This window comes from Mastigoproctus giganteus, chromosome 4 (genome assembly GCF_048544385.1).
Source record: "Mastigoproctus giganteus isolate SK-2022 chromosome 4, ASM4854438v1, whole genome shotgun sequence".
In the NCBI taxonomy this organism is placed as follows: Eukaryota; Metazoa; Arthropoda; class Arachnida; order Uropygi; family Thelyphonidae; genus Mastigoproctus; species Mastigoproctus giganteus.
Window position 1 is genome coordinate 119,575,630 of NC_143578.1, and position 24,161 is coordinate 119,599,790.

The 24,161-nt window shown below is 37.4% G+C and overlaps 1 protein-coding gene across 2 annotated transcripts in view; it reads right to left on the reverse strand.

Moving 5' to 3' along the window:
* The window catches only part of LOC150087021 (lamin-like), a 328,582-nt gene that overhangs the window by 177,306 nt on the left and 127,115 nt on the right, over positions 1-24,161 (reverse strand). For both annotated transcript variants that reach the window (XM_090372908.1, XM_090372909.1), the window contains exons 3-4: positions 15,870-16,019; positions 6,995-7,165 (exon numbers count right to left, since the gene is read on the reverse strand). In XM_090372908.1, the coding sequence (XP_090229034.1) occupies positions 6,995-7,165; positions 15,870-16,019 (321 nt within the window). The remainder of the gene's footprint in view (positions 1-6,994; positions 7,166-15,869; positions 16,020-24,161) is intronic.

The following is a 24,161-nucleotide window of genomic DNA, read 5'->3' on the forward strand; positions in this document are numbered from 1 at the left end:
TGATAACAATCAAAGTGTAGTGAATTAACGATGAATTGGTAACTAATATAATTTACACTATAAAAACGACCTTTTAGAGAGTTATATAGCGAAAATTTCAACTTCTGAGGTCGTGGAACGAATTACCAAAATTACCAAAAATGTGTTAATGGGTTCACGTTATGATATTTCCATGATACGATGGTGTCTCTGGAACGGATTAATATCAAAAAGTGGGGTGCACTGTATTGTATAGCTACGCGCATGGTTTGAAATGCAATATTTATGAATGGTTAACATTCATTTTTTGCAATTAATGTTCATATTTTCGATTTTGTTGATACAGGTGACCCCCGCTTAACATGATAATTCGTTCCAGAAAAACAGAGCGCTAAGTGAATCAGAACTAAGCGAGCACTGTATTCCTGTAATGTAACATATGTATTTGTGAGTTGCGGTCTATACTATCGCATCTCACAAATAATAAATGGTAGTGAAAAGACGGCAAATGTCGTTCAAAATATTTAATATTAAAAATCTGTACATATAAAATATCCTCCGTTACATATGTATATAATTATGTGGTAAGTAACTACATTAAGTATCAAAATTAAACAAAATGCCAATTACAATCATGAATCTATTAATCTGATGGCCCTGGGCTGTTGAGTTTTCGTATCTATGGTTGATTTCGGGTTGTACTTTGGCCCTCTTCCTAGTAAACTAAAAGGGGTTTTACTTTAAAATCCCCCACAGCATTACCACTCAACAATAAAGTCAACCGATCTGTCGCTGCTTTGAAGCCTGGCGTGTTTTTTTCTTCTTTCGATGCCAGGTGGGTAAGAGCAGCAGTGCGTAGCACATGCTTCTTGATTAGACCGGGGTTCTAGCCCGTGACCACTAAAATACAGAGGATGCGGAAAGGTCAGGGAATGATCACCGATTATCCCAGAGCAATATGGCCTTAGTTGCTAATAATCCTAAAAACCAAATAACAAACAACTTCTTTCGATATGAAACTTCTTTTAGGCATTTGTTTCCAAAAAAGTCCTGTTTCATCTATGTTAAAAACGTTTTGAGAAGTATAACACCTCTCTTCAATAATTTTAAGTTCTTTTTTGAAAGTTTTGGCTCCTTCCTGATCTGCACTTACGGCTTCTCCAGAGGACCTGCTGTACTTGATACTGGGGGGGGGGACCATAAACCCGGGAACTCGTAAAGTGGGAACTGCCTATACGCGTGTTGCCTTTCATCCCCCTTTATGAATTGGGGATACATTTGCACATCTCCAGTCCATAAGGACCTTGCCTGAATCCAAGGATGCTCTCATAATTATGGCTAAGAATCCACCCAATATTGATTCCAGGGGGTGACTGGGGGAGAGTTTCACCCCAGGTGGAATAAAATTCTTCCCCTGGTGAAAAATAGTAATTTTTATTTTATAAAACACGAATTCAATAAATTTGTCAAATAAACATAACACAAAAAAATCACATCAACTAATGCGGTACTTGTTAGGTGGTACACGGCGAAAATAAATCACTAAAATTCAAAAGACACAAAATTTTCAAAATAATTAAATGGGCAATATTTCTGGCTGCACAAACTGTAACTAAAAGCCACTATTTCAAGTGTCCGCAGTTTCGTTTCACCCAAACCATCACTTGATAGTGTTTCACACAAATGGTCATTTGTGACTAATTCTCTGTTTGTATATAGCAAACAAGATTTCAGGCTGCGAATAGGTTTGCCTGAATTTGTTCCTGACAGATGCTATTGTAATTGTAATTATAAAGTGTCCCACGGCTTTCAGGGGAGTCTGCAGTCACTAATTCAATCATCAGCAGTTTTGCTTTATGGTTTTCACATTCCCTTTATTTGTTTTTTTTCACAGCAAAGGTCTACTTGTGGCTAATTCCTCCTTTGTTATTTGGTTTTTAGGAGCATTAGCAACTAAGGCCATAGTGCTCAAGGGATATGCAGTGGTCATTCCCTGACCTTTCCGCATCCTCCGTATTTGGTGGTCAGGGGCTCGAACCCCAGTCTAATCAAGAAGCGTGTGCTACGTACTGCTGCTCCCATCCACCAGGCTATGGAGGCGCCAATTCTTCCTTTGTAATACCACAAACAAGGTAGTTTGATCACCATTTCTCCATCATTTTTCTCTTCTTATATAACAGTCTGATTCCCAATATAATTCGCTCCATTCTTCGTGGTGTAGTTCTCAGCTTCTCTTCCATTCTTTTTGTGAGTGCCCAAGTTTCACTGCCATAAGTCATGTTGGGTAGTATACATTGGTTCATTATTTTACATTTCAGACAAATTGGGATATTGCTCCTCAGTATGTGACCATATTTCCTGAATGCTATCCATCCAAAATTTATTCTTCTCTTGACTTCCAGCCATTATTACAGCTAATGACTTGTCCCAGATAGGTGTATGACTCCACATTTTCAATTACTGCTCCTTCAATCATTATATCCCTTTCTATGGCATACTTGTTCATCATTACTTTTGTTTTAGCCATATTCATCTTTAGTCCAAAATCCTTACTAACTCTGCATAACTGATTAAGATTTTCCTCCAATTCTTTGGGATCGTGGCTAATGACCACAGTGTCCAACAAATATGGACTCAAAATATGTCTTAGTAGATGCTAGGGTGCTGTACTCTTACAATCTTGGAATATATGCAGGGAAGCATCTGCAAATCGTAAATGGTTTAGGTACTCTCCATTCACATTGACCCCTTTCTGCAACCAGTCTAATCTTCTGAAAGCTTCCTCAAGGGCAGCAGTAAACAGCTTCGGAGATATTGTCTCCTTGTCAAACTCCTTTCTCGATTTTAAATTTCCCACTGCTTTTGTCTAGTCTAATAAAGGAGGTAGCATTCTCATATATTTTCTTAAAAATCATAATATATATGGGGTATCTATACCTTGTCTTTCCAGTGCCCGAAACATTGTCTTATGCTGTATGGAAAGTAAAAGAGATCAACACCAATTTGGTGCAAATCTCAAAATCTTCTAAGAAAATTGTCTGGAGTTATTGGTCAAGCAAGAAATGCCTGCATGCTCTCCGAAGCATGAAACTGCCTTATTACAGACAAAATTTTAGATGAAATCGTTGAATACACAAATCAGTATATTCAAACTACAGCTACAAAAGATGCCAAATTTACAACCAAAATTGAGATAAAGGCTTTCATTAGCCTTCTTTATTTAGTTGGAGCACGTCAGAGTAACAAAGAGAGTTATGGGAACTGACAGAAATAGTGTTGAAAAATTTCACTTAGTAATGAACCAGATACGCTTCAAATTCCTCATCAGGTATATAAGATTCAATGATCGAACAACCAGGGATGAGAGAAAAAAAACATGATCACCTCGCCGCCAAAAGACATATTTTCACTGAATTTGTGGAAAATTGCAAGATGTGTTACTCTCCGGGTCAGATTCAAATTACTGATGAGAAATTAGAGGCCTCCAGAGGAAAATGCAGTTTAAAACAGTAAGTCCAACAAATATGGACTCAAAATATGTCTTAGTAGATGCTAGGGTGCTGTACTCTTACAATCTTGGAATATATGCAGGGAAGCAACCTGAAGATCTGTACCAAATCAGCAATAGACTAGCTGATGTTGTCAAAAGACCGGCAGAACCTATCCATGGGACTGGATAGAATATTACGCCGAATAATTGGTTTACTGGTTTAATAATTGGGCAGTTTGGCTTTGGAACTCAGAAAAAGGAAATTCTTATGTTGGAACGATGAACAAACCACAACTCCCAGTCAAATTTGTGTCAGCCAAGAACCGACCTGAAAAATTGAGTTTGTTTGGCTTCAGGGAGGAAGCAACAGTTGGTTCTTATGTACCAAAGAAATCAAAGAATGTCATCTTGATTTCCTCCTTGCATTTTCATGATGCCATTGACCGTGAAACAGGTGATCAGCTGAAACCAGAAATTGTAACATTTTATAATGCAACCAAGTCTGGAGCAGATACCATGATCAGATGTGTGTGACTTATAATGTGGCACAAGCTTGTCTTCTTTAGTTGATGGTGACATTCTACACCATGCTAAACATTAGTAGAATCAATGCACAAGTGATCTACATAGGAAATGAAAAAGAAGTAAAGATTTGCAGACCCTTCCTCAAGCAATGTTCTGCAGAATTAATGGCCGAGGAACTTCATTGGAGAAGCCAGGTCCCTTGAGGTGTAACTTCCCCTCAACTAAGGTTGCATAGTATTGAGCCGTCTACAAGTGCAGAATGGGAGATCATTTGCAATTGTTGGCAAGCAACAAAGAGAACAAGACCAACAAGGTATTCTTTCATAAATAATTTGTGCATCGTGCTCTGAAAAATCAATGTTTATGAACAAGAAAAAATAATTTTTTTATATAAAAAATTATGTAAAAATAAAAATGTTTTAATGTATAAACGTTCGAAACTTTTGTATATGTTATTTATGAATAAACTTATTTTTAAACAGTTTTTAATTTTTTGATATGAAACCTAGTATGTATCTGAGAGACACTGACCAATTATGTTCATTTTGCTGGTGCTTCCAATGAAGGGTTAAATTGCATATTAGTACACTGTGATCACTTCCACCTAGTGGGTCTTTTACCTGCAGATTCTTAATGCATGAAGAGTAACTGCTGATAACCAGATCAAGAGTATTGCTTCCTCTTGTTGCTACTCCAACATACTGCTGCAGAAAACAGTCATCCAAGGAATCCACAAAAGTCTTGCTAGTGTATGAGTGACAAACACAAATTCAAGTCCACATCTGGAAAGTTAAAATCCCTCATTATGAGACCGGATTTGCTGGCCCACTCTATTTTGATATATAGCTGTTTGGTATATTCATCACAGTTATTAGGCCTGTAACATACTATACTCTCAATTTTGTTTTTCCAGTGCTTACAGCACACTAAACTGACTCAACATTGCACTCATCACCCAAATGGATGCACTGCCTTAGATTTAATATTCTTCTTAACTAAGAACATAACCCCTCCACTTCTCCAGTTCTTTTGTCCATCTGTATAAATTTTACTCTCTATATTCAAATTCAACATCACTTATTACCCCAGGGGCTCACATCTAGTGAGTATGGGCTTGGCAAACCCAGGGTCCTGAGCTGGATATCATCATTCTTCTCTTTCTTGCTTTCTTGGTGATTCCCTTCTACTTATCTCTCTCTCTCTCTCTCTCTCTCTCTCTCTCTTTCTCTCAGGGTAATGCAGGAATTTTTTTTTTTTTTTGACTGGTGCAGCATAAGCCTCAGGCTTCCTTGCACCATATGGCTAATAATAATAATAATAATAATGTCTGAGTGACACCATGTCTCCGCTATTCCCAGTATGTCTGCATTTGATGACTTAATCAGTATTTCAAATTGTTCAAGTTTATTGATAGTGCTCCTAGCATTAGTGTACATGCACTTGTTTTTACTCGTAGTTACACCAACACAGCCAATGTATTCATTTATTCTGTGATGGCCAACAGCTGGGCCCGAAATCCCAGACACCTTGCTTTCCAAGCTGCTGCATGTACAAAAAGTAGCAATGCAAGAATCGCTTTCACCTCTGTTTGCAAGTCTAGTTAAACTATTAGTCTGTGCATCCCCCAACTAGCAGTTTTCCGACCCACCTATCACTGCCTCGATAGCATCAGCAAATATTCTTGCACCCCTTATATTCGAGCGTATTCCTGTAAAAACAGTCGCTCTTGTTAAAAAGCATGGGCTACTCTGAGAAAAATTCTACCCCACGAGGCTTGCACATTCTCGCCAGGGCCGAATTGATTGATAAGGCTCTCAACACATGCTACCTCCTATCGTGTCTGGGCAGAATTGCAGACACTTTCAAATGCAATCCTAACTCGTGACTTTTTGCCAACTTTGCCCTGTATACTTGTTAAGTAAGTTCGCAGATCTCTTACTCTTAATATCATTAGTGCCATCATGTACAACAATATCACTTTTTGTGTCCTTAAAAGATGATATCTGCTCTACAATGTCATGTGCTTTTGCCCCTGGCAGATACCCTGGTCCTATTCCACCTATCCTTCTTGCACAACCTATTTCCTGTTTACGCATAATTACCTGTCAACAGAGTCACCAACTGTGGGACCAGCGCATTCTACCTTGAAGATTGCCGCTGTGTTGCCTGATGCATAAGGCTAAGCTCTGGCATTGAATTGGGCAGCTGAGAGCTTGATGGGCTCCACATTTCTTTGAGAGCATCTACCCTACTCTTCAAATTCTCATAGACACTCATCAGAAGTGTCTCGATTTGTAACAGAACTTCCATCAGCAGTTCTTTCCAGAGCCAATGCATTCCTGCTACTTGGAGCTTTTTGCTTGGCTGCTGAAGTCTGAGGCATGAGTTCAGTCTAAATTTAGTTTAGAAATGCCACATGAAACAAACAGAGTAAAATGCAAAAACTTTGGGAGGTGCATTATGGCCACAGAAGCCGATGCGCCAACAACTAACAAAAAAAAAAAAAACATGAAACAAAAGAGATATGTGGAGGGTCAGCCTTTTCCTTTTCTGATGAAAATATTCAATGACTACACAATTCCAATTTTTTTAAAAATTATTTTCTGCTTTCCCATTGACATTACTTTAGCACCTTAAAATCAGGACCCTGGATGTGCCAAGCCCATACTCACCAGATGTGAGTCCCTTTATAGTCAGGTTCAAAATATTCAGCCACCCTTCATAATCAGAAGGTCATACCAACTACATAAACTAATTTATTCTGACACAAAAGTTGAAGAAGTAGACATTTTTTAACTAAATATCCTGATTTAGTAAGCAAACCTATTTGTTCCATAATGTTCCATCTATAAAAAAAATCAAATCATCAGAATTTTTAAAACTTTAAACCATTAATATACTTCACAGCAATATACAAAATATGCAATTTGCAATGAATAAAACTACAATTTTATTATCTAATATTATATATCAAACAAAAATGTATGTGGATGTGATTACCTTTGTTTCATATATGGTTTCAATTTCATCTCTATTAATTCTCATTTGAGTTTCATACTGCTCTCGAAGATCTTTCAGCGTGTCGCATAATTTCTGTTCATACTGTTCTTTAAGCTGATTGTCTAATTCTATTATTTCTGTTTCTTTCTTCCTTTTAGTTTCTGTCATTTCCTGAAATTTGTGAAAACTATTAAAGGAATCAAAATTATGAATTAATTGAAAAAAAAAAAAACTTACACACACATATACATAATATACACCGTCCAGTCAAAACATTATAACCACCCCCATGTTTCTGCAATCAGCATTCTTCCCCACATGATAGTCCATGTGTCACGATGAGAACCAGAAAATGTGATAGTGCAAGTTTGGGGCACACAGTCCATACAAGGTACTTGATTGACAAGGGCAAGGGATGAGATCTGACAGACTTCAAAAAAGGGATGATTGTCAAGTGAGTGTGTTCAAACAGAATGGCAGTATTACAGAAATTGCTAACCTTGTGAGCTGTTTGCAGAATGCTTCAGTTAAGTAGTGTTCCAAGAGTGGATGGGCAGTGGACAGAGCAGCAGTCACTGTGCCAATGGCAGGAACCCATGCCTCATTGACAGTTGTGGTGAATGTAGGCTGTCTCACCTTGTGCACCAATAGACAAAAATGGTGGAATGATTAACCATGGACTTTAACCAAGGAATGGCCAGCAGTGTTTCCAAGACCATGATCCAACGAACCCCCCTTGAATGGGCCTTCTGGAGTATGCACCCAGTCAAGGTACCCATGTTTATAGCAACCAATCACCAATGCAGCCTAAAGTTTGCATCTGAACGGCATCATGGGACCATTGACTTTTCCAATAAATCACATTTTCTGCTATGTCGCGGAGATGGCAAATGGATGGTACAGCAGCAAACTGTGGGGCGGAATCACTCTGATGTCCTGGTCCAACAGAAACACAAGCAGATGGTGACAACGTTATGGTATGAGAAGAAATTTTACTGGAAATCTCTTGAAGATGGCTATCCATTGTGGCTGATCAGGTACTGCCCTTTATGGTGACTATCTTTCTGGATTGCACAGGTGTGTTCCAGGAAGATAATGCACTCTACCACAATGCCGATATTGTTCAAGAGTGTTTGCAATAACAAAAGTAACTTCCAGGTGTGCCTAGGCATCAGATTCATTGGTTACGAATCCCATAGAACATCTCTGGGTTATGTGGATTGACAGATCTGGAATTTGGATCATCCACCATGGACTATCACGGTTCTATGGGAGGCAATCATGCTGCCATAAGCCATGCCTCACCATGTAGCAGTAGGGGCTCACATCTGGTGAGTATGGGTTTGGCACACCCAGGGTCCTGAGCTGGATATCATCATTCTTCTCTTTCTTGGTGATCCCCCTCCCTCCCTCCCTCCGTCTCTCTCTCTCTCTCTCTCTCTCTCTCTCTCTCTCTCTCTCTCAGGGTGACCTGAAAATGTTTTTTTGGCTAGTGCAGCATAAGCCTCAGGCTTCCTTGCACCATGTGGCTAATAATGATAATAAAAATGATAACAATAATAGTACTGGTGGCAAGAGGAGGACATACCCACTATTAGATCAGTGGTCATAATGTTTGGCTAGCAATGGACATAATCAAATGATCAATTTCCCTATGAAATTAATTTACCAAGGACGTTGGTAAATTATTAAAAGTCAGTTAAAAGATAGCTGGTAACTTACTACAGTGGGGATTGGCAATGTTACTGAAAACCTTGCACTGGTTGTCCATGAACCTTGAAGAATAAATCTGTGAAGACTATTATTACCAAATGTGTGTGTTACTAACTATTAATCATACAAATGAAATAACAGAATGATTTTCCATAATCAAATGATATGGATTTTGAAATAATCCAATGAATTGCTATAATCAAAATAATCAAGTGAATTGGTATAATCAAAGTAATCAAATGAATTACTATAATCAAAATAACTAATTATGACCTCTTGATTATGGCCATCACTATTTTGACTGGACAATGTGTATTTTCATATATATATGATGTAACTATAAAATTTTTTCAGAAGGAAATAAGAATTTTCTTTGTTAAATTCTAATTTTTCTAGTTCATGATTTTATATGTATTTGCAAGAAGAAAAATTAGGTTTCTTGCTATGTGACAATACTATTAATTCAAAACTAAAATCAGTTGCAGTTTGACATCTCCACAGTATTACAGAATAGTGGATATGATATTGTGTGTCTGAGTTTTTTCCCTGTACATTTCGCACAACAAACTATGAAGACTTGTGGCTATAATACATAAAATCTGTTATTAGACATGTTATCATATATACATAATATGCCTATTGTCTGTCAATCTGCAAAGTAACAACTTGATTCCCACAGGAAGAATTTTCATAAAATTTTATATTTAGAACTTATAGAAAAAAATTGCAAAGCCATCCAAGTTTCATTAAAATCACTATTCTATCACTATTTTCTGTAAGAAGCTTATAGACCTAGTCAAGCTCGGTGGTTTATTTTGACTTTAGATAGCACGATTTGGAAAGTAAATAATACCTCGTGTCCATAGATTTACCATTCGTAACTTGCCGCCATTTTTATACAATACAACGTGTGCACCGAACTAGATAGCTTAAGGTTTAATGGAAAACTAGATAGCGAGTATAGTAGTATAAATTAATCAGTAAAATTTATTAATCTTATTAAATTTCATTGTCAATTGAATTTATTTTTTTAACTAAATAAATATAGCGACCTAGTTTTACAACATAACATCATAAATTAACACATATAAGTTGATAGGGGATAAGAAAGTCATATAATATAACTCGGAGATAATATTCCATACCGAAATACATATATATAGTGTTATACTACATTGGAATATAAGTTTAGGGTTATATTTTGTATTGGAATTTTATTGAACTTGAATAGAAATCATGACTCAGACCAGAGAAACAAAGCAAAAGGCTCAAACTAATGGAAGTGCTGTGGCTCAGGGGAGAACTGAGGGGGGCGGTTGTTCCCTGAATCACAGTCTATTGAAATGCACTGCTTGTTTGATATTTATGGAGCAATCAGGAACGGGACATGATATTGCCAAGGGGAATGTCTTTGTGTGTGTGCACGATGTAAGGAGTGTGAGGAAATCAGGCAAACTCTCCACTACCCCTCAGGGTAGTGGAGAGTGAAAAAGACCCAGGGGTTATTTTGCAGTCAGATATGAAGTTTTCTGATTAGTGCATTCAGGCTGCTAGGACAGCTCATGAAGTGTTGTCACTGATACACAAGAATTTTGCTAGCAGCAATAAGGAGGTGATTATCCCTTTGTATAAGGTTATGGTCAGGACTGCATACAGGAGGCTTAATTTTAGGAAAGATGTAGAACTACTAGAATGAGTACAGAGAAGGGCAAGGAGATTAGCGAGGGGAAACAAACTGTTGCTCTTACCAAGAAAAGCTTAAGCTCTGCAAATTTCAGTGCATCTGGAGATTGGGAACTTGCGAGCTGATCTGATTGAGGTGTATAAGGCCTTGAATGATTTGAGCAAGCTTAATGCTGATGGGACTCTTCCTCTTGCTTAGATTACGCACTTGAGGGGGCATAAATTCAAACTGAAGAAAGCCAGTTGCAGAATAGATGTGTAGAAATGTGCCTTTAGCCTGTGGGTGGTTGATTGCTGAAACGAACTTCCATCTGTCATTGTGGAAGTCGATAGCTTAAATAAATTCAAGAAAGAACTAAACAAACTTTAGGAGCAAATGGATGGATGAAATGGGAAGGGTGCTTATTTTTGCTATATAAGCTTGCTTTCTTGCATCATATGCCTCTACTAATGCTAATGTATATGAGGGATTTTTGCTTTTTGTTAACTTCATTGTTTTCCTTTCTCCTGATTGATAGGATATGTTCAGCTGTGCTGTAAGTCTTTGTATTTCTTCTTCCTCTTTTCAGTGCTAGCATGGTCATGAATAAACAGGGTAATCTCCCTGGCGGTTCATGCATACAGGTTTTGGAGCTGAACATCTCATGATTTTGTGCTCGTTTGTACCACATTGAGTGCATGCAAAAACACCATGACAGGTCATTTACAAGTGTCTATTTTTGGCACTTGAAACATCTTATGGGATTCGATACTTATTGGCTTACTGGACACTTCAAGTGCCCAGCTGTGATAGATTTAGAAGACATTGGTGAGTTGAAAGTAAGGATGAGGTTTTTAGTGGGTACTAGATTCTTATCTCTATGCACAAATATTCTTTTTGCAGCTGTCACTCCTTGTGGCTTAAGTTCAAAACAGGTTCAAAACTTCTGACACTTCAAGATCCCATTTGGGGATCACACCATAAGATAAATTAAGTATCTTATGGGTCTACCTCAACTGGAATTCCCCCAATTGAGGTGGTTCAAAGAATGCTTTTCATTTTTTGTTTATATTAAAATGTCACCAGAACACAACTGTTTAACTGATTTTGGAACATGCCTACTCTACCATATCCCTCTGAATAAAAAAAGGCAAAATCTTCTCTATGGGCATTTCAGTAGTGGAGTGAATTATCAAGTCGTAGGGTGCAGGCCCTAATGTTTCTTCCATTCTGAGCCTTTTTTGCTGCATTGCTGCTATTATATTCAGCTTCATTACTATCTGGTAGGGACCGTGTTGGGGCTCAGAAAAATTTAATTTATCAGGAGTCATGAGTGTTTTTTTATTTTGTTTCAGTGCCCAGGATTCCTACCCACCCACCATTGAGCCCAAACAGGATACCCACTACCTAGCAAGCAATAAATACACTTGGAAGTAGGACACCATACCCACATTTCTGTCAGCCTAAATCTTGTCTCTCAGACCACAAGAATAGGGGTATGGCAATGTAGTTGACCACTGCAGGCAAACCAACTAGCCAACTGACTCTGCACAAGCCATCCATTGCTTTCCAGGACCTACTGCCTTATTGAAGCTGAGTTCACTCAAACACCAGGATCCCTTTTCCAAGTTTCCACAGGTCGCAGCTCACAACAAACACTCCAGATTTCTACAGTGTTAGCCCAGAACTTGGGATGTAGGTTCACAGCCTAGTTTCCAGGGTACTACCATTAGCATTACAGTAATGCTAATCTGTAAGCCCAGCAGCATTGCTGGGAGGTCCTCACCATGTACAGATGGCCACATCAAGGCAATACTTGCTTGGGAATGAAAATAAAAGACAATTTCATGAAACTTGTACAGACAAAATGTGAAAAAAATCAGGAGAGAATTTGAAAATAAGTATTTCAGTCAAGGTTAATCAATATCATAAGTCAGCTTAATGAAAGGTCATCTATTTTACTCCAGGTGATAAATGATTTCAATCTTTTGCTTTTGTAAAACTAGAGAAAAGCAAAAAAAATTGTTTATTAACTTGAACATTCTCTTGTTTGTTCTTCTGAAGAATTTCATATTTAAATTTCCATTTCATATACCAGAATTTCATATTTACATTCAGGAGTGCAAAAAATTTCAACCACTAAACCTATGAATATTTAAAATATTTGACTGAACTGAAAAAAAAGGAATATTTTATATTACTATAATTGCAATATGCTAGTTTTTAGTTTTTAGTTCTTTTAGTACCAGAAATTGAGCAAAAATTTAGTGAATTTTTAAGAAAAAAATGTCCTTTTAGAAACATTTAACACATGCATAAAGTCACTATTGTCTTCGTGTCTATCCATCTGCATGTTACAATTCCCCCCCCCCCCTTTTTTTTTGTATGAAAACCATAAACACAAAAGGTATTAGAACCTACAGTACTTTGTACTGTGCATGGGTTGGAGGCTGAGAAGATGGGAGAAGATATGTACTGATATTAGACTTAAGTTTCTGTAGATTGTTTTTGGGAACTACATGTGAAGGGAGATAAGTCCAGAAAACGGAAGTTGAAGGGATCAATGGGGAAGGGAAAAAGTTGGTCCTGTAAATTTGAAGTTTGACAGTAAAAGGATGCTGACTGACTGGGGTACATGCTTGGACTGGTTTGGAAGACAGAGGGGGAATCATAGAGCCAATTTATAAAAACAGTGCCCAAGGAAGTATCTATAGAAAAGGCATGCAGCAGAATGTCCATGAGACAGGGAGTGGAGAGACCTATAAAAGATGGTTCATTAATTAATCTAACTGCCTTCTTTCGAATGAAGTATAGAAGCCTGAGAGAGGTTATGAGGGCATTGCCCTAGATGTGGGAACAATGTTCCATGGTAGGATGGATTTGAGATTTATACGAGTAACTAGCTGTTTAGAAGAAAGTAATGCTGAGAGCAAAAAAAACTTAGTTTTTCTTTTTTGCTTCTAATTTCCCTCGTGCTTATGCTAAGAGAAATTAAAAGCCAGGTTAATCTCTAATAGAGACACGTGACTGTGTCTAGAAATCTGAGTGTCATCGAAGATGTGCACAGGAGCAAATGAATCTTTAATTGATCAAAATCAATTAAGTTATCTTTGTCCCACAGGAGAATTGCCTGGAGAGTAGCATTTAAGGAATTGTTAGTGGATATTTGAGACATTGAAGCTGTTTGTGCAGGACAAGGTTTCTCAAATTTGAAGGTGGAATGCAATGTGCTGTCATCAGCAGAACTATGGATAGGATTTCCATTTAATGGAAGAAAGTTGTTAATATACAAGAGAAAAGAGTGGGAGGAAGAACTGAACCTTGGAGAACACCAGCATTAGTGGAGAAGTTAGAAGACAGAGAGCTCTGTCTTCTACCATCACCTGCAGTGAGCAGTCAGAGAGAAAACTGGATACTCAATTACAAAAATCAGTTGACAAATCATAAGATGGAAGCTTATTTAGATGGTCTTCATGTCAAACATGATCAAAAGCCTTTGAAATGTCAAGAGAAACTGCTTGAGTTTCACCAAGCATTTCCATTGAATTTATCCATAGATGGATAAGCCAGAATATCACCAGTGGATTGATACAGACAGAATCCATACTGGTGATTGTTGATCAGACTGTGTACTCGGAAGGGTTGCTAGTGAGAAAAAGATCAAGTGTGCTGGCTGCATGGTTAGGGTTGTCTGATATTCCAGTAGGTAAACAAACAATCTGTGCAAGGTCATTAGTAATTGCAAAAGCCTCAGCATCTTGACCAGCTGGGTCTCTGTGACTAGAAAACAGAAGCCAGCTGGAATCATAAACATTAAAATCACCAAGGAAACTTACCTCAATGTTAGGAAAGTTGGATTGGAGAAAGTCAAATTTAAAAGAAAGGAAGCAAAGTGTTCCAAGTGATTGGAGTTAGGAGAACGACAGTGAAATCCTAGTGGAGTTAAGAGAACGACAAAAGTAACAGATGAATTTTACAGAATGCAGTAGAGAGATTTGAAGCCACAGACAAAAAGAGGACATTCCAAATTAGCAAGTCTCTGACAGGCAATATCAGAGCAGACATATACACAAGTACCACCTTCGAAGCAAAAGGAATCACAGTGGATATCGGGATTCTTTCCAAAAAAGTAAGTGGGGCTTGGCAGACTGTAAGTGGAGATCATTGGATTGGAAGTGAGACCACACATATTTTTGAAATGAATGAGGATGTGTTTGGGAGGTATATATCTTTTTGCAGATAAGTTTATTCTATTAGTTTGACTATTCATGATGTATTGAGTATTAAGAAAAAGTGGGCTGGACATGTTATATGAAGTAATGAAATTGTAAGATATGGAATGCTCATGAAAAGAATATATCCAGCTCCTTGACATAACATGGCCTCGACAATGCTTGCCCTTCCCCTCAAATCTGCTGTTGACAGCCATACTGGCTGTAAAATACGGTAATTTAAAAAAATTATTTTATTTTATTAACTAATTATTTTTTTAACCCTTTTTCTATTCAGCCTTCCTCATACAAATTTCTGGAGTGGCATCTTAACTGAAGGGCATGTTACTTGCATGCGAAAGAACCTTCTCATGCAAGTAACATGCCCTTCAACTATATTATGTTTGAACTTTATTATTCATTAAATTTCCATTCTGATGTCACCAGAAAAAATAGAAATTCTCATCAGAAAGATGTAACCTTAACCCAGCACATGGGATGTAAGTAACCCCAGGGTTTTTTTTTCAGGAAGAAAAAATTATTCAAAGGAAGGTTAAAAACAGTGGATAAAATTTATTTGTTTTATGTTCACAATAAGAGATGTAAATAAAATTATGCCAATTTATCTACTTTGGTAGGTGGCTATGTATAAAAATGATGCAATTGCATTAACCCATACATTAGTCATACTGCCTCGTAGCTTGAGGCTTCTGCCCAAGAATGCTTTTAGTATTAACTATTGCACATCATCAGGCATCTCTCATACTGTGGAGTTATAATTCATAGCTGGGTTGTCTTTATTGCAACACCAGGGAACCCCACTGAAGAGAGACCAATAAGCCTCGAAACGGAGCCATACACCGAGAATAAGTAACATCAGTTCCCTAAAATGGTGAAGCGTTACTCATTTGAAGTAGTGCAATACATGGCAACTCATTGTGAAGGTATTCACAATATGAGATTTAATTAAAATGATGCCAATCTGTCTACTTTCGTAGGTGGCTATGTATAAAAATGATGAAATTGCACTACTAACCCATATGTTAGTCATACTGCCACGTAACTTAAGGCTCCACTTATTGGTCCACTTATTTAACCTTTTTTTTTTTTTTTTTTGGTCATATTTGTTTATTAGAAATTTACAGATTCATATATATATCAACAATTAATTTATGCAACTTTTTTTTTTTTGTTCAAGATAATTTTGAACATTTTCAAAGTAAATTAAAGTTTAAAGAAATAATATGTATTAGTTATAAATTCTTATAATTCCTTTTAATGCCCTTACCCTTTCAAAAATTGATTCCTTGAAGGCTAAATCTTCTTTTGTAGTTTGTAATTTATTCTCCAGGTCAACCCTAATCAAGGTTTCATCTTCAAGGTCCCTTTTTGTGGCTGCCAACTGCTCAGCTAGTTTATCTCGTTCTTCTTCAAGTTCCTGAAAATGTTATTTAATATATCAAGCCAATAAAAATGCTCTACATTACTTACTAATAGCCAGCAGTTGTGTCCAAATATTTTCCATTATAGTAATTAAAAAATAACAACAAATGCACAAGAGTGCAATAACTGACACAAATAAAAATTCATACTGCTGCCTGCGTTTTAAAAAGTTATAATCCCAAAATGCAGTCCTTCTACTCTAAAAGGATGAAGTTTGTAATCACAAACCTTAACTGAATGTAAACAGCTTTAAAAGCAATACCAAAGTTATCAGTTGTTTAATTATGTTAAATGTTTCTTATGAAGGTAAATATAATATAAATGGTCAAAATTTTTGATTAAAGGTAATATAATTATACTGTAATATTGTAATGCACTGAAATTTACCCCTTATGTTCTTATTCTTACTATTTTAATATTTTCTTATATGTTCTTAATTATGTTCTTATTTTTTCAAAGGCAGCCTACTTGATTTGAGAGAATCCTATTAAGTAAAAAAAAAAAAAAAAAAAAAAAACTACAGCCATTATCAACCCACTGCAAGATGGAAGCCTCCTCAACAATTCATGCTGAGGGAAATGGACCATAATCTGCCACGCTGGTCCAGTGCGGGTTGGCAGATCGACCATATTTAGCAGTCAGGGGCTTGAACCCCGGTCTACTCAAAGAGCGTGTACTACTACACTCCACTCCCGCTCCTGACCACTCGGCTACAGAGGCCATATTATGTACTAAGCTCTAAATATAGACAATCTATACAACAGTGGCTGACAACCAATAGCGTTGCTTGCCCAAATATATAAAACTTTTACTGCTATTGTTTCTGAAATTATTTTGTTAGTTTTCATACAGAAATTGTGCATGATAACTAGTGATGGGTATAATTTAATAATTACCGTATTTAAGACACACCTTAATTTCAGTACTACCAACAGAAAAAAAAAAAAGCTTTGATTCTAAGGGAAAAAAAAAAAATAAAATAAAATGCTAAAATATATCTAACAAATATTTTCATTATAATAGAATTAAATTTACTAACAACAATAGAAATTTCAGTAGGTATGTTATTCATCACTTCCTTCTGAATCTTCTGAGCCGTCGATATCTGCATCTGAATCAATATCAGAGTCTACTTCACATTCAGAGTCTGATTCTTCTGAGCCATCATTATCTTCATTATGCCATAATATATTGTCTTATGAGCCATCGAGAGCGTTGGTGATGCAGCCTTTTTTAAATGAGTGCTGCACTATTCTTTCTGGGATTAGCTTCCAAGCTGCTGATACCCATTCTGCTAATTTTGATGCCGGCACTTTCTTAATTTTTCTGGAAGGTGTCAGCGGAAGGGTGTCAATCAACAGCCAGGACTCATATTCCTTTCTCAAGTAATCCTTAAATTGTTTGTTGACTGAAATGTCGGGTGGCTGCAATTGAATAGTCATGCCACCAGGAATCACAACCAAGTTGTGATTCCTGGTGCCATTTTTGACCCATTCGGACAAATGTCCACAAAATGCATCAAGTTAGGTGGGTTACAAAGACTTCCAGGACATCTATTCCACACAACATTTAGCCAGTCTTCCATAAGCTCTGCCGACATCCATCCATTTTTTTGTGCACACACAATAACATCGTTGGGGAAAACTTCATTCTTCGGTATGGTTTTTTGATTTAAAATTAAATATGGTGGTAACTTTCAAGCAACAGCGGTGATGCATAGTATTACAGTAGTGATACGCTGCTTTTCATAGCCTGTGCTTATAATCTTGATTTCTTTAGCACCTTTAACGTTGACGGTGTAATTTTGAGGCATATCAAAGAAGACCGGAGGGTTTCATCAGCATTTCCAATTTGGCTAATCTCATAGTATCTTTTTTTCCTTAATTTCATCACCTGTCGCTGAAAGTTAATCAGCTTCTGTTGAAAGTCTGCAGGAATTTTTTGACAGATAGATGCTTGGCACCTTAATGATAATCCACTACAATGCATGAGTATGTTGCACCAGCCATGACTGCTTTTAAAAATTATTTTCTCTATTCCCAAGGACTTGGCAATTTCTCCTGCTTTCAATTGCATGGCTTATCGAGTGATAGGTAATCCTTTTGCACGTGTCTCCATTACAAAACGCATCACAGCTTCATCGACTTGTGGAAATCTTCCTTTCTTAGGCCTTGTAAAGCACTTGGTTATTGCTTTGCACAAAAATATGGAATTGCGATCATTTCTCCAACGATGAACATTTACTTCACTAACAGCAAAATGTTGACCTATCCACGGCTGTATTCCCATGATCTTTTGCATAAACAATAACTTTTCATAGTAGTGCAATCTCTTTGACAACATTTTAATGTGCAATAAGGGATCAAAATGAATGAAATACAGTAACTCCACTTCTTACACACTTTCAAAGATACAAACAAAACTTCCTAGTTTTCACTGAGTGAGTTCCACTATAATGAAATAATGGTGGCTTCACATTTTGAAAGCACATGAAATCACCCATGCCACTTTATTCTCCAATGGAGTTGGAGAATGCGATAACGGTCAAACTTGGAGGCGGGTTTTCTGAATAAAAACAAAATGTGTGGTGCCGTGTGTAAAGTAAAGAAAATTTCGAAAAAAAAAACTGCAATTGTAAGACACCGTTGATTCTAAAGTGCACCCTGTTTTTAGAGACGTTTATAAGGGGAAAAAAGTGTCTTAGAATCAAAGAAATACAGTAATAATCGATTATTTCAGTAATAAAAATAATCACTTATATGCAGATTAGTCAATTAAAAAATTGTACAATAATCAATTATGGAATTTTCATTATTGATTAATTAGAAATCAACAACAATAGTGAGCGAATATATATATATATATATATATATATATATATATATATATATATATATATATATATATATATATATATAAGCTAAATTAAAATAGGATATTGCCAGTAGCATGGCAAACCAGTAGAGTGAATTATTTTTCTTATTTATCTTAATATATATTTCAGTAATTTTTATTTCTCTATTTAATATTTGGATTAATTTGATCATATATATATTTCCTGAGTATTCTCTAAGAACAGAACTGCTACCACTCAGGCAACAGTGATATAAAGGTAAACTGCAGCCATTATTAACCTACTGCAGGGTGGAAGCCTTCTCAATGATTCATGTTGAGGGAAATGGACCATAATCTGCCACACTGCTCCAGTGCAAGTTGGCAGATCAACTGTATTTAGCAGTCAGGGGTTTGAACCCCAGTCTACTCAAAGAGTGTATGCCACTGCACACCCATTCCTGATCACTTAGCTATAGAGTCTGATTATATATATGTATAAATCACTGAATGGAACTATTTCTGATTTTATCTTTTAGCTTTAATAACAGGATGAATCTCCCTTAACTATCATTTTTTTTATTCTTGTTGATTTCATAATCACCCAATTTTTTTCTTGTCATTGATTATGACCCTTGATTACGCCCATCGCTAGTGAGAATCTATCAGTTGATCTGCCACCTTCTTTGCAACTATTTGGAAAGATGGTAGCAGGTTTTTTATTTTGAAGAATGGCATGGCACCAAAAAAATGGTGATGCTATGTTTGTTTATAGTTTCAGGTTACTTGTTTATCTTCTCCCACTAAATAATTCAATAAAGATCTCAATAAAAGTTCAGCATTAGCAGATGTATACGATGCAAGAAAGCAAGCTTATAAAGCATCGGCCAAAAAAAAAAAAAAACCTTCCCGTTTTACCCATCCATTCACTCAAAATGTTTGTTTAGTTCTGCCTTGAACTTATTTAAGTTGTTGACCTCCACTACAACAGATGGAAGTTTGTTCCAACTATCAACCACCTGCTGGCTAAAGGCAAATTTCTGCACATCTATTCTACAATTGTTTTTCCTCAATTTGAATTTATGTCCCCTCAGATGAGTAATCTGAGCAACAGAAGAATCCTATCAGCATTGAGCTTTCTCAAACCATTCAAGGCCTTATACACCTCAATTAGATCACCTCGAAAGTGCCTAGTCTCCAAATGCTGCAATTTGCAGAACTTAAGCCTTTCTTCATAACACCAACTGTTCCACTCACCTATCTCATTGCCCTTCTCTGTACTCGTTACAGCCACTCTACATCCTTCCTAAAATGAGGTCACCAGACCTGTATGCACAACTCAAGGTGTGTATTAAGACAACTTAATACACACCTTGTATTAAGACAACTCAACATTGTCTTAATACAAGGGGACATTTGGTTTAGTTTGTTTTGGATATTATTTGTACATTAGCAACTTTGGCTATAACATGGCAAAACCAGGTCATATATAAAAAATTTAAGCTTTCGGTGACCTGATAAATTAGATCACGATGTTAAGGTACATAATGACATAGGTATAAAAGGTATAAAAAATATATCAATAAATAAATAACAATAAAAAAAGATAAATTTAAATACGAGTATAAAGGTTTACTGATTTTAAATAGCTAAAAATAGCAGACACGTGGTCATTGTCGGATAAAATCTAACTAAGGCTCGGCCTGATGACTAAAAGCGACAAAATATAAATCATGTTCAAGTCTAACACTTGGTTAAAATGTGATGAATAGTTAAAATGGTACCACAGTTCTCACACATAGGAGAGTCATCTGACCTCAGCAGAAATGCATGTATAAGATGACTGTGTCCTATCAGAAGCAAGCTAGAACAACTTCCTCTCTGCGGTTCCTGTGCAGTCACAAAGTAAGTCTATCACATTTTATCTGATAGACTTACTTTGTGACTTGCTCATGCCAAGATTGTTGCCATTAGGAGAGTAATTTAGCGTGTATTAGCTGCCTGTAATCTATATATGGGGGACTAACAGGCAAATAAGGGTTTTTATGATCTGGCCGCAGCATCTGCCAGTTCATTTCCCCTGATCCCAATATGGCTTGGAATCGAGCAGAAACAAATGTTAAATGAACACTCAGACAGAGAATGTAGCGTCTGCTAAATCCTAGTCATGAATGGATGAGGATTATACCTCATCCCCGATAAAGATTGCAGTTACTTGCAGTTATATATATATGCTGCATTTTTGGGGAATCTTCCCAGACATAGTACAACCTGAAAAGATAGCAGCAGATCTGACAGACAACCCCGACTTAGAGCCATCAGTGAAGAGAGGAAAGAAGTTGAATATTCGGTTCAGTGGGCAGCATAGATTTGTTGGTAGACAGAAGATGGAGTTATGGACTTACCCAATTTTTAATGGAGAAGTCGCATGATGGTAAGCGAGCATGCCAGTGTGAAAGTGGTTGCCTTGGTGACTGAGCAACATTGTCTACCATGATGTCGAGCTCTTTGAGCAGCTCTTCGACACGGATACCAAAGGGACAGTTGGCAGTCTGACAAGTGTTGTATAGATTTTCCCATCATGGCTAGAAACCAGATATCCACGTTGGGTTGTCGGACAAGGATTTTAATTTAAAGATATATTTTAAAGACAATTGCTTTCGTCGGAATGACAGCGGTGGTTCAGTTGCTTCAACATATAAACTCTGGACAGGGGATGTTCTAAATGCTCCAGCAGCAATACGGATGGCTTGGTGGTGAACTGGGTCTAGCCACCCAAGTACACTGTTTCTAGCTGATGCGTGCGCTTGGGACCCATAGTCTAATTTAGATCGGACAAGTGCACGATAAAGGCAGAGTAAAGTGGAGTGGTCTGCTCCCCATTTATTGGAAGAGATGGCACATAGGAGGTTCAACCCTCTCATGCACTTTGTCCGCAGTTGACGGATATATGGTAAAAATGTCAACTTCTTATCAAAAATGAGCCCCAAGAATTTTGTCTCAGGTGCTACTGGAATGATGTTTTGTCTGAGTTTAAGTTCCGGTTCAGGGTGAAGGTTCTGTTGGTGACAGAAATGTATGCAGACAGTCTTCTGTGGCGAGAACCAAAAACCACTAGCCACTGCCCAAGAATTGATGTAGTCAATGGCATGCTGCAATTGTCTTTCAATGACCCTCATATTGCATGACTGAAAAAAGATGCTAAAGTCATCTACAAAGAGGACACTGTTTACAGTGGGAGGAAGTTGTTCAGTATTAGAGTTAACTTTGATAGCAAAAAGCAAAACACTAAGAACTGATCCTTGTGGAACTCCCTCTTCTTAGCAAAATGGCCGGGAGAGGGTGGATTCCACACAAACTTGGAAAGACCAGTCTGCAAAGAATTTTTTATAAAGATGGCGATGTGTCCCCTAAGACCAAAGTTGTATGTCTTTTAAAATTCCATATCTCCAAGCCATGTCATATGCTTTTTCCATATCAAATAAAACTGACACCTGGAGCTCGCATTTCAGGAAAGCATCACGAATAGATGTTTCCAAGCAGATTATATGGTCGAGTGTTGACCTGTTCCTTCAGAAGCTACATTGATTGCTTGCACAAGCAATCAATCAACAGGATGGTAATTTTTTGGTATTTTTGGATCCTTTCCTGGTTTCGGAAAGGCAAGGACGGTTGCCAAGAGACGTGTCTTTAATATAGATTCTATTATAGAGACAGAGCAAACGATTCATGGATTCTGATGAAAGGTCTCATAATGGATGTAATCTGGCCCAACAGCACTTGTCTTCGACTGCTTTCAGCTCCCATTGTGATTATTCCCTTGTATAAGGCAATGGTCAGGCCACACCTTGAGTACTGTAGGCAGGTCTGGAGGCCTCATTTCAAGAAGGATGTAGAATGCTGGTTTGTTATTTGTTTGTTATTTGGTTTTTAGGAGCATTAGCAACTAAGGCCATATTGCTCCGGGGATATGCGGTGGTCATTCCCTGACCTTTCCGCATCCTCCGTATTTGGTGGTCACAGGCTCGAACCCCAGTCTAATCAAGAAGCGAGTGCTACGCACTGCCGCTCCTGCCCACCTGGCTACGGAGGCGCCCTGTAGAATGCTGGAATGAGTACAGAGAAGGGCAACCAGGTTAGTGAATGAAACAAAGGGTTGCTCTTACGAAGAAAGGCTTAAGTTTTATAAATTACAGTGTATGGAGACTAGACACCGGCGAGGTGATCTGATAGAGGTGTATAAAGCATTGAATGGTTTGAGCATGCTCAATGCTGATGGGATTCTGCCTCTTGTTCAGAATAATCACCTGAGAGGGCATAAATTCAAATTGAGGAAAGACAGATGTAGGATACATGTGCGGAAATTTGCCTTTAGCCAGCGGGTAGTTGGTTGGTGGAACAGACATCCCTTGTTGTGGAAGTTGAGAGCCTAAATAAATTAAAGGCTCAGCTGGACAGGTATTTCGAATGAACGGAGGGGTGAAGTGGAAGTTTTTTTTTTTTTTTTTTGGCTGATGCTGCATAAGCTTGCTTTCTTGCATCATATGCCTCTACTATACCAAATATATGATATCAAAATTATTTTTTTACATCCAGTTCCTTTGTAACCACATCATAATATCCTATCAGATTTGTCAGACAAGACTTTCCCTTAACAAACCCATGTCTGAATTATTGCTGCAGTCTTGTCTAGATGATCCTGCAATGCATCTTTAACCAGTGACTCCATTATTTTACCCGGAACAGAAGTTAAACTAACTGGTCTGTAATTATTCGTGTCACCCTTCGATCCCCCTTTATGAATTGGCGATATATTTGCACAGCTCCAGTCTGTGGGAACCTCCCCTGAGTCCAAGGATGCTCTTATAATTATGGCTAAGGGTTCGCTTAGTTGCTTTGCTACCTCCTTTACTATAACTTTAATAGGCTTTTAGACGTTCTCTAATTTTCTTTATATGCTCAAATTCTTTATATTTGATCTTTCTTTGCTATGATCATCTATTCTTCTTGTATACTCCTCCAGTTTCTTTATTATAGGATTTATATTTTTTAGGACTATTGCTTGATATTGCTTTCCTCCTTTTAGATTTGGCCATTTCACCACTTTTTGATTGCGTATTCGTAGGAGTTGATTATGAAGCCTGAGGCAGGCCCAAGAGATGAAGACACAGAACCATTAGGTGGTGGAGTTCTTGGAATTGTTCTGCCAGAAAACACTTCCACTTCTGCTAAATCTTTTACCTGTGGCAAAGTTTCTTCCTTCATTTCTTCTCTTTCATCATCCGTTACAGCTGAAGGTGGTTTA